The sequence below is a fragment of the Labrus mixtus genome, chromosome 10, assembly GCF_963584025.1.
Source record: "Labrus mixtus chromosome 10, fLabMix1.1, whole genome shotgun sequence".
In the NCBI taxonomy this organism is placed as follows: domain Eukaryota; kingdom Metazoa; phylum Chordata; class Actinopteri; order Labriformes; family Labridae; genus Labrus; species Labrus mixtus.
Window position 1 is genome coordinate 12151551 of NC_083621.1, and position 10917 is coordinate 12162467.

General features: G+C 37.3%; 1 protein-coding gene across 2 annotated transcripts; it reads right to left on the reverse strand.

Annotated features, from left to right (window-relative positions):
• Window positions 1–393: 393 nt before the first annotated feature.
• stx5a (syntaxin 5A) lies at window positions 394–7729 on the reverse strand. 2 transcript variants are annotated; one of them, XM_061048302.1, is made up of 12 exons: window positions 7599–7729; window positions 6913–7115; window positions 5763–5833; window positions 5453–5508; window positions 5271–5341; window positions 5019–5135; window positions 4543–4599; window positions 4337–4418; window positions 3088–3174; window positions 2829–2932; window positions 2490–2611; window positions 394–1771 (listed from the first exon to the last, which is right to left on the reverse strand). In XM_061048302.1, exons 2-12 carry the CDS (start codon window positions 6973–6975, stop codon window positions 1612–1614), a joined length of 990 nt encoding a protein of 329 aa, XP_060904285.1. In that variant the 5' UTR covers window positions 6976–7115; window positions 7599–7729; the 3' UTR covers window positions 394–1611. The 2 variants fall into 2 exon arrangements, with proteins under 2 accessions (XP_060904285.1, XP_060904286.1); XM_061048303.1 differs by lacking the exon at window positions 3088–3174.
• Window positions 7730–10917: the final 3188 nt, after the last annotated feature.

Below are 10917 nucleotides of genomic sequence, written 5' to 3' on the forward strand. Positions count from 1 at the left end.
CACCTGTCCTTTGCATAAGATAATGGGGAAGTTTACTGGTCCATATGCAGGAGTTTGACTTCAGATCACCTGCTCACTAAGCTGTACTTCAGCCATCAAGCAAATCTTAGCAGGCAGGGTATAACTGGAATATCGTAGTCTACTGTTTACAGCGGATACATGTATTTGGATGGAGTACAATGTTTTTTTCTCTTCTTTAAGGCTAAAACAAAGTTGTCTTTATTGTACTATTCAAGTCTATTATACCTTGAGGCATTTCAACAAAATGTATCTCTTTATCAATAAATGATAAAATAAAATAAATTGTCTGTTGACTAGCCTTAGCCTTTAGCCTAGCATGGCTGATTATATCACTGACTAATCCTCTTATCCCAAGAAAATCTCCCCCTTGAGTGTCAGTACCCCATTGTTATTTTATTATGCACTTTCTTATCAATACATCATTATCACTATTTGCACTTTATACATTAAAGTCAAGGCATTTGGCTGAAAGAAAAACAGACACCGAACAAATAGGGAAAATGTTGTCTTTCTTCTCAAAAAGCTGTGGTCATTAAAATAACATCTGGTAAAGTGGATAGATGAAGAGGGGGTTAAGCAGCTACAACAAAAACAAAAACAAAAACCAGACACTTCCAGGGAATCTGGCTGATTTGAGTCACTTTATAAGTGAGAATTCTCAACCAGCCTAACCCCTTCATTAGCACTGATGTCAACCTGGAGCCTGTTCAGATACTTGACTCGAATGCTGAGTTCTTTCCACCAAACTCAGTGTTTACACTTCCCTTACCCATTCAACTGGCCCAAACAGCTGACAACCCAACAGTTTGATTTAAAACAGTGTTGTTATATAAATTATTATCAACAGTTTTTACAGCTCATGCCTGAATTATTTCTGCACTGTTCTCTTATCAGCTGGCAGAAACAGCCTTCCTGTAATGCTGGACCACAATCAGTGTTTTCTCTTTGAGTCACAGTTCTTTAAAAAGGTACCCATTTGGCAAATAAACTTTTAAAGAAAAAAAGAATGCATCTGAATACAAAAAGACTTCACATTATGACTAAATGGTGGGGTGTGAAGAAGTGTTGATGAACACGTGACGCAGTCATGCTCTTCAATAAAAAGCAAAGAAGCAAAAGGAGAAGATATTCCAGCTCAGATGTTTGGCCTTGAAATAATAACAATATGTATAATAATGCATGACTTGTGGTAAATGGGTTGAACAAGAAAAGAAAAATCTAAATTAAAAAGACAGTTTGCAGAATCAAACCATTAAATTATAGCCATTTGGATTAAATGTTTATGAATAATTGGTCAAAGTACAATACAGAGCAGGTTTTTGCTCTCTCTATACAAAGTGGGGACTTCAGATAATTTACTCTTTCATTTGAACTGAGTTCGACATCTTCATTCTTCACTGAAGAGTCGAGTTTAGATTAACAGTCTGTGGCTTAGGATCAACCGAAGAGTCTCAATTACTCAAATAGTCCCCATCAAACCATCGCTTTGACAGAGGAGTCTCCTTCAAATATGTTGTCTGGTCCAGCTTCAGCTTAAACTCCGCTCACTCAATGTGCTCTCTCCCCTCCTTTAAGTCACTCTCTTTTGCTTTAAGCGAAGAAGACAACAAAGACGATGAAGAAGATGATCAGGACGAGAAAGATCTTGATCATCAACCAGCGGTTGGAGGAGACTGACTGAAAGTATTTGAGGATCTCTGTGTGGGCAGCTTCCACGTTGAGCTGGGTGTCCTCCACGTTAGCATCAATCCTGTGAGAGAAGACAGCAAGCAGTTCAGTGAGACTTTCAAATGAATGATTATATGTTACCTAAAATCAATGTTCTATCAGGTTTGCCAACACCCTAAGAGACGGAGAAAAATATCAATAGCCTGACTTGTTTGTAATGCAAATAAATATAAGCAGAGCCATTTATCTTAGCAAAGCAAAGAACTCTGAACTGAACAAAACAGCTAACTTTAACAAAAACTCCAGCATCTCTGAAGCTCACTGTTGAACATAATATAATTAGTTTGTTTGATCAATGTAAGTTGTTATTTTTGTTTGAGAACAGTTCTTTGGTAAAAACCAAAACCTTCCTGGAGTACATGCAGCAACCTCGAAGTGATGATAGTACAATGAGGAGTTACTACGCATGCTCCTTTCAGCACAAACTCACCAAAAAACACACAACTTTGTTGTTTTTCTACGTTACGTTTTTGTACAAATAACAAACACACGGACTGGTGAGCTGATAAAGTGCAGGGAAGCAACGTTGCAATGCAGACTGCTCCCCTTCCTTTTCAGTCTTTGAGTTCATCCAAGCTTGCCCAACTTGAGGTTTATATTTACCACATATAGATGAGAGCATAACAGCCTCTCTTCTTACTCTCCAGAAGCAAATGTACTAGCACATCTCTCTCTTTGTTTCTAAGAGAGAGCTCTATGTCCTTCTCCCTACTATCTCTCCACTTCTAGCTTTCTCTTACCTCTGGATAGTCTCCTCTTGCTCCTTGACCATGTGTGCCAACTGCTGGAATATAGAGCCCAGTTCAACGATGGTGCTCTCAATATTCTGCATGGTGTCTGCTCGGCTCTGGATATAGGAATCCTGCGATGGCACAACCAGCGAGGTTTAAAAAAGGCAAACATTAGACCATATAAATGCACAGTTTATCTAATCCATCATTTTCACTATGAGAAGACTGAATATTTTCAAATGACTTTAAAAATGAACAATAACTATTCTTCCTGCTAGATTTTGTGCTTGGGATTTAAAAGGTACACTTTCTATTTGCCTGACTGAAACATTGACTACTATAGTCTACCTGCTCATCAATAAGCTGGAGTTGCATCGGATTGGTCTGAGAGTCCATATTGATGGCTACGTCCCCCATACTCCTGTATTCATCCTGCATCAGGACGGAGCTCTCTGAAGGGAGACAACAAGCAAAAGACAAACACACACATGTTCAACAAGATCAGACAAGAGATCCTCAATGGAAGAGGGGAAAAGCAAAAAGACCAGCGGGCACATACAGTAGCTGGTAATACCCGCTGGGAGATTCAAACGTTCCAGGGAAATACCTTTTAAATTTGAGGTTGTATTGCCCTGGTAGTCATAGCGCTGCTCGCGAGCTGCATGCGGCTCCTGGGCCCCTTTTTTGCGGCTCCCTAAAATATTTTTTAATTTTTGCATTATAGATGACCAAATACAGTAATAATCATTCACAAGGAGTTTGAGCAGTTCACTATGACAACAGCTATTTGAAAGTACACTGCCAGTCTAAATGTTTCTGTTCATCAATGGCATTATCAGCGTTATGTGCATTAAAATAACTTATAATAAGGAAATACAAACTCACACAAAATAGCCTTTGGTTTTTATCAATAAAGCTTTAGAAGTCTTTCTCTTCTTTTTTGCACGAGCAAACTTGCAACCGTAAATATTCCAAAGATGTAAGAAAGACGGAATTAATGCAAACACTGATCATTAATCAATGATTTGTACATCATCACAGGCAGATCCACTGGAAAGCTCAACCAGGAGAAGTATACTGCATGTTGTGTGCTGTTGAAGAAGCCTCAATATTTTACATGAATAAGAATTAACGACTTCTTCAATAAGATAATAGTTATTTCCCATGTATGATACTCACACATGAACTTGATTAGGACATTTTATTGTAGGATATCATTAGAGTTCACATCAATATACATTCGCAAAGTGTTTGTGATTTGATGGTTGTAAACATTTTACTGGCAGTGTAAACGTATGCACAGGAAGCATCACAGCTCCCTCTGCTATTAAGAGGGTCTCTGGTAAAGTGACCTGTTTAGCAATTTTTTTTCTCCGCAAAATGGTAAAGAGAGACAGAGCCAGACAAGCTGAGTAGTACCTCCTCAAAGCCAGCACAAAGAGACAGTTACAGGTGTGTTTACTCTATAATGTTTCCTGAAAATACCAGATAATAATGTTCATGTTGGGCTAATAGAAAACCCCCAGTTAAGTTAAGTTTAGATGATTAACTGATTTCTAAAACTGGGAAACGTTTTAATTTGGAGATGATCAGGATATAATCTCAGAGTGGAGATATCCTGCATGTCATTTAAACAAACAGTTTAAGTGACATACCACAGGAAACTATTTTGGAGTTGAGTGTTGAATGCAAAACGTCTTTTTGTTGGTTCTTACAAACAGTATCCATAGAGTGAACACACCTGTATGAAGCCATGACAGCATGCTGTGGTTGCCTGTTGGTGCCTTTACTTTAACACAAGATCCTTGTAAATCCACTGTGAGCTGTACTAGCGAGAAGCAGTGGTGTAAACTTACTGAAGTTGTTGGCCATCAGTTGAGAAGACTGGGCAGGAGGCTGGGAGAACTGCTCTCTCTTGCTTCGCTGCTGCTTCAGGTTCTGCAGACAAAACGGGATAAACACGGGAGAATATTAAGACCTGTATGCCCCGTTTTAAAAGCTTTTGAAAGTCAAGTCACTATTTTCTGCCCTTGCATTGAAGAGTATTACAAACACTTCTCACCTCTGTTCTGACTTCTAGGACCGATTTGAAGTCGTTGGACATCGAAGCCAGTTTGGACTGAAGCCAGCAGAAGATACAGAAAGGTTAAACAAAGTGCAACATAACTCAGCTACATACAATTGAGAGACTAAGAATTGTGTAAAGCTTTTAAATGTTCAATACTATGAGAAACAAAATGACCAACATTAAAAGTACAAATTCTTTAAAATTCTATTAAAATATCAAACTTAACTCTACCTTTCTGCACAAAACAATTCCATATCTTGTTGATGATAAAAAAAAATCTTTAATGTAAAATATTTAAATGTTTCTTTCATGTATTCTTCTTTTTAAGACAACTTAAAGATTCTTGTCCATACTGTCAAAAATACAGGCCATATAATAATAACATAAAGATGACTAGTATTTACAGAGATCCCTGCACCTGTTTTATGCACATATACAACAGAGTATGAATCAGACCATATAGAATATACCTGCAAAGACACTACTATAGTGTTAGAATGGGTTTGGATATGCCGTCCACCTGGAGCTCCACGAGACCTCACCAAATCCTGCAACTGTGCAATTTGTTTGTTTAGACTGTTGATGTCCTGTAAACACAAAAACAGGAGAAGTAGGTAAACAGGTTATTTATTTGTTTCAATTAACTTGAATGTTACATGGATACACATTACAGCTCTGTTCATTAGTAATACTGAGAAGTTGAAGCATGCTTATGACCTTACCTGTTTAATGATATAAGTTAGCTCCTCAATCTCCACTGCCTTGTCGTCAAATAGAGATTTTCTTTTTGCCACTGAAACGTAAAAATCAAAACATTTGAAATCAGAATTTTATACAGTATGACAGAAACAAGAATTTCAGATCTATTTAAATGATGCTTTAGTACCGTTAAAGGAACACTTACAGATAGTGAGCTTTTCCAGTTTGGCAAATGTATTGCTCAGGTCTTTTCCAATTCTCCTACGGGGAAATAGGCGAGAATTTAGCAGCCTTCCTCATGCACTTGCACAGAATTTTCCTCATGCTAGCCAAATATGCTGAAATCAGTATACATTAAAAACATCTTGTATGTTCCCTTATTTACCATTTAAAGAAAGATACACAATTGCAACAAGGATGTCTTGTATAAAAAACTCTTAATCAGCTAATTTGAGAAATAAAACCAACACAACTAGCACATTCAGCAAATATTTATAAGACTATGAGGAACTTACTTGGCCATAACTGTAAAGTCACTGCGCTGCCTGAGGGCGTTAAGAGCCGGCTTACTGGGCTGGACTCCATTCTGGCAGAGAGGTAAAGGGAAAGAGCAGGAGATCCATTTAAAATAAGAGGCTTATGGATTACTGTAAAAATAACTCTTCAGAATACTTTTATTCTAAATAACTCCTGTTATTATGATGTCATTAATAAAAACATGTTTTTTCTGCTCATATTATAATGGCATTATGGGCCAATGGTCAAACTAAGTAACTAACCGTCTACGTTCTATATTAATGGGGTCCCCATGAGGACTGGAAACTTGTGATGAATCTGATGCTGGATTTTTGATTCCAATATCAATGATGGCATTTCAGGGATAAAACATTAAACTGCTAAAACTGAATATATTATCACTGTTCCAATGAATGAAAACAAACAGTGTGGATAAGGATCCATTAGATCTTCCATTAAAGGATATGTTATGACAATTTGTCCTGTGTGAGACCTTTGAACGTTAAAATATTGTGTTTCATGATGATCTTGCAGACAAACTGTACAAAGCGTTATCAGGCTTGTCTTGAGCATTCGTGTGCTTATTTCACATCGGCGACGCAGTATGTCGTTAATAACGGTATTGGGCAAAACACTGGCACAGCATTTTCAGGGGACATTTTGTCACCAGTTGATGGTAACAAGCAACTAAACAAAGCTAAATGAAAACACCAGATCACTTAATTGTGCTTCACTTGAGATCAATCAATCAATCAATCAATTTTTATTTGTATAGCGTCAACTCATAACAAGTGTTATCTCGGGACACTTTACAAAAAGCAGGTAAAATACCTTACTCTTTGTCTGTTAACATTACAAAAGAGCAGGTAAAAAGACCGTACTGATGTACATATTAAGCTGCAACAAGGATTTATTTAATGTTATTTGCATTTAGAAATGAACCAATGCTGTGATCAAAGTATCACAACACCAAAACTTGGCAGAGCTAGGAGGAAACAAAAAAGCAGAACCAACTGTTACAAAGGGCCTACACAACAAGTTAAGTTGTAATGTGTCTGCTATTAAGTTGGAGCAAATGCCCGATATGAGTGTAATTATTGATCTTGTTTTTTTTTATGTTGTGATGTCAGGTTCTGTGTGTCAACATACCGGTCTGCCCTGGAGAGATTTACAGGCTGACTGGAACTCGAGGGTCCGGTCACGACACGTCATCCTGCCGCTGGTAAAAACGTCACCAGACCAGAAATCAGCGGGAAGTCCTGAGTCCTTCACTTTGGGTCCGTGGGATGGATTAACAAGAAGACCTCACATCCAAGGTGGGGTACCCTTCATAGGCATCTGTACACACATGTCTGCGGTGAGGGAAAATGTGTCAAAACAAACGTTAGACCCGTATACTGACAGCTTGAAAATATAATAGCTTGAAAACACACAATTTTATCACGTTAGTTAAGTTCAGTGGTGAAAGACAGTCGGTGGGTAACATCACGGTTCTCCGACGTAAACACCGCGGAGGAGGTCGACTGAACCACGGACGATTCAGAGCAAATAAGTCACAGTTTCAACTCACAAGTGTACACCAAGGGAGCTTAATGTCCGTACTGTTAGGTAATAACACATATCTGAAGTCCGGATCCGCTTTGTGTGTACAGGCCACCCAGACAGCTGATCACGGCCTGACCGGCTAACCGAAAGCTAACTTTAGCTACAGAAAGCTAACCGGGCTTTTCACTACGCTCTATCTTACCTTCATTTGTTCAAATTCGACATTAATCAACCTCGTAACGTTAAATCGTGTTTTAAGGAAGAAAAAAAATCGTTCGGTTTCAACTTACTCAAATCTATATTACATCGTATTTGAAGAGCTCTCGATGTTTCTGGTGAAAACTAATCAACCCAGGAGTTAAAGTTCCGATCCGGGTCATTTCCGGCAGTGACGTCACTGCCACGTCTACTTTACAGTGGTGGAAAATCCCCGCAGGCATAGCACGCCACCACCAGGGGTCACCATATGTCATATACAGTTTATAAAGAATTAATTAATTTAATATTATTCAAAGTAGGAAAATAAATCACAAACCACTAGAACGTATTAATGATAACACAATGAAATAAAACAGCATTTTAACTATATAATTTTAAGATTAAGAAAGTAATATAATAATATATATATATAATATATAATAATGTTATTATATTATACTACATTATATTATATAACTGCACTCTGCATTACTGTGGTACAACACTGCCTCTCTTCTCTGCTGTTTACATTACTTGCTGCTATTTTATCATACCAAGTCACTTTAATCACTTGTCACTTTATCTTGTCATTCTCTGCAAATACTGTCTCAATTCTCAATTCCCCCCAGTTAACGTCATCATTCATTTTGTACTGTGTATACCCCCTGTTTTTATTTTTATTTATCTTATCTATTCTGTTTAATGTGTATTTTTGAGCTTTCTTGTCTGTGCTGCTGTAACGCCCGAATTTCCCCCCTGGGGATCAATAAAGTATTATCCTATCCTATCCTATCCTATCCTAAAGTAGGCTATATATTTTGTCTGTCTTAAAGTTACAATGGTGGACTTTTTTTCAATGTGCAAAAAGTGTGATTCTAAATCTTATAACCCATTGTCAGATGAACCTGCAGGGGGTTCCCAAGGGCAAAAAAAACATCAACTCAGCCAGAAGTAACCTTCATCTTAGTCTGTACATTGTGTACAATATTCCTATGCTGGAAAATTATATAACCTTAGGTGTGTGGTAATTTGAAAGGTTATACAAGTAACTTTATGCCCTGTTTAATTGCTGTATGAGGTGAATGATCAAGGTCTATGAGTTAGAGTTTTTGCAAAAGTTTTCAAATCATCATTTCGATTATAATTATTTTCATAGTTTAAAATGAATGTTCCTCTATTCCCAAACAGTTTACAGTTAGCATGGTTTGGCATGAGATGCAGCTTTTGGTTTTCTAATGTGTCTTGGTCTATATATCAGTTGTGATGGTTTGAGCCTTGCCCAAACAATTTAATAGTAGAATTTCCCACATTGGTCTTGAGTCTTAAACAAAAAATGTTGCCACAAGATGTAAAAATGAGGATCAACTTTATTTGTTACATGTGTTTGAAAAGGGATGAATTCTGCATTATTTTTAAGGAGTTCACATTTTACAATTTTTTACACATTACATGCCAACCCATTCAAGCTGTACCTTTTATGTATTGATCTCATAAAGTCACTACTGTACTTTAAATCCTTTTTTTTTATATAATCCAATGCAAATAGGGTTTTTTATAAGCCGTGTGAAAGTAATGTATTATTGACTCAACTATATTGTAAAGACTATAACTAAATTCAGATGTATGCAAATACTTGATAAAAGTGTGCATTCAATCATTTTTGTCAATCAGGATTAATTTAACTCACTTGATATACTGTATGTGGGCCTCCTTCACAACAGGATTTGAAGCATATTTGAGCACAAGCATCACAATCAAAGAGGAAAGAATTAATGGATGCTATTAAGGCTAAGCTATCAGCAGAGGGATAGCACACCTGTAGTATCATAAAAGACACACGTTGAAAGATATTTTACACTTAAAACTGATGAGACAGACTCAAATGAGACACAATTTTGTCATCAATGATGTTATGTCGATGCAGGAGAAATGAACCCGAAAGAGAAGGAGGAATGAGCAGACAGACAGACAGACAGACGGAGAAGGTGATAGGCTTCTTCCTCAGGTGAGTCAACCTGCAGTTATGGTTTGGATGGAGAGATAACATCCAGCCGCCTCTCTGATCTCCAATCACTCCTACTGGTACCCGCATCCTCCGTCTGACAGGATCGTGCATGTCCAGACCACAACTATGCCCTCACCTTCTTACCTGCTAGACCCCCAACCACAAAAACCCCAGACACCCTGCGCCCTGCACCACTCCTTACCTGCTTCATCTACACTCCCCTTCACCTTTTATACCTCACTATAATCCACTAAACTTATCTCTGCCTCTGAAAACACTCCCCTTTAAGCTTTCACACATTAGTTGTTGTTGAATCTGTTTTTATGGACAAAATGACCCACATCAGGAGAGAAGAGAAGTTTGTCTTCAAAATCTCCCTTTTCTTTGTGATTGTTTATCTTTTTATATCTTTTCACTTGCTGCTGCACAATGTGTGTTTTAACAACCTAGTGCAACATTTCTGTTGATACCCGATCTCTCTGTTGAAAGATCTATACTTGAAAGTGATATTTGTTTTTATCATTATTGTTCTATTTTGTTAATGTCAGTATTTTGTCCTTGTCTTATGCATCTTTTTATCTACCACTTGGTTACCCCTTGTTCTTTACTTGAGATCAATACAATATTGTCTTATTTCATCTTGACAGAAACAGCTCAACAATAATTCATAACATTTGGTACAAACATTTAAGGTCCCCACAGAGTGAATACTTATAAACCTAATACACTTGAGTCCAACTACTTTAGCTCTAGCTTCATGAAGTTAAGTTAAAATGTGAGCTTTAAAGATTTTTTTTTTTAATATGAATTAATATTTCATGGATTGTCATCAGATACTTGTGTTCCTCTCAGGACAACTTTTAACAACTTTGATGATTCTCAGAAATGTCATGATTTGATGCAGGATGAAAACTCTTACCACTAATGAAGTTAGCCTTAGTAAGACTTTGTGTTTACTGTTAGCTAGCAAATGTCAGCATTCTTACAGGGTCAAATATGAGTGTACAAAAATCAGCATGTTAACTTTGTCACTGAGAGCATGTTAGTATGTTGACCTAAGCAATTAGCTCAAACTGCATTAGCAAAGCCTTATAAAGCTGCTAACATGGATGGTGACTCTTCAACTTGTTCATGAGTACATTTAAATGATCTATAATTTTTTTAGTTTTCCTACATTCTGAAGTATAACAACACTGAGCTTTGACAAAACAGATGCAAAGAGAACAATCCTTTAGAGTTTGGTTTAATGTCTTCATAAAGACAGTCACGTCCACACTGAATCGTCAGCTGGTTAACTTTGCAGATACTTTTTCCCATGTAGTGACAGGAACTGTAAATCTTTTATCAAGGTCGGTGTCCTTTAATGGACAGTGACAGATGAGGCCTGTGGATCCATGTTTCTGCTG

What these genes read in the sequence shown, in the direction of transcription:
- stx5a (XM_061048302.1), bottom strand. Translation starts at nt 6,975, where the DNA reads ATGACGTGTCGTGACCGGACCCTCGAGTTCCAGTCAGCCTGTAAATCT. An exon ending in ACTGATGGCCAACAACTTCA is followed by an intron (nt 3,175 to 4,336) that starts GTAAGTTTACAC and finishes AAAATATTTTAG; the next exon opens with GGAGCCGCAAAAAAGGGGCC. An exon ending in TACAACCTCAAATTTAAAAG is followed by an intron (nt 2,933 to 3,087) that starts GTATTTCCCTGG and finishes GTCTCCCTTCAG; the next exon opens with AGAGCTCCGTCCTGATGCAG.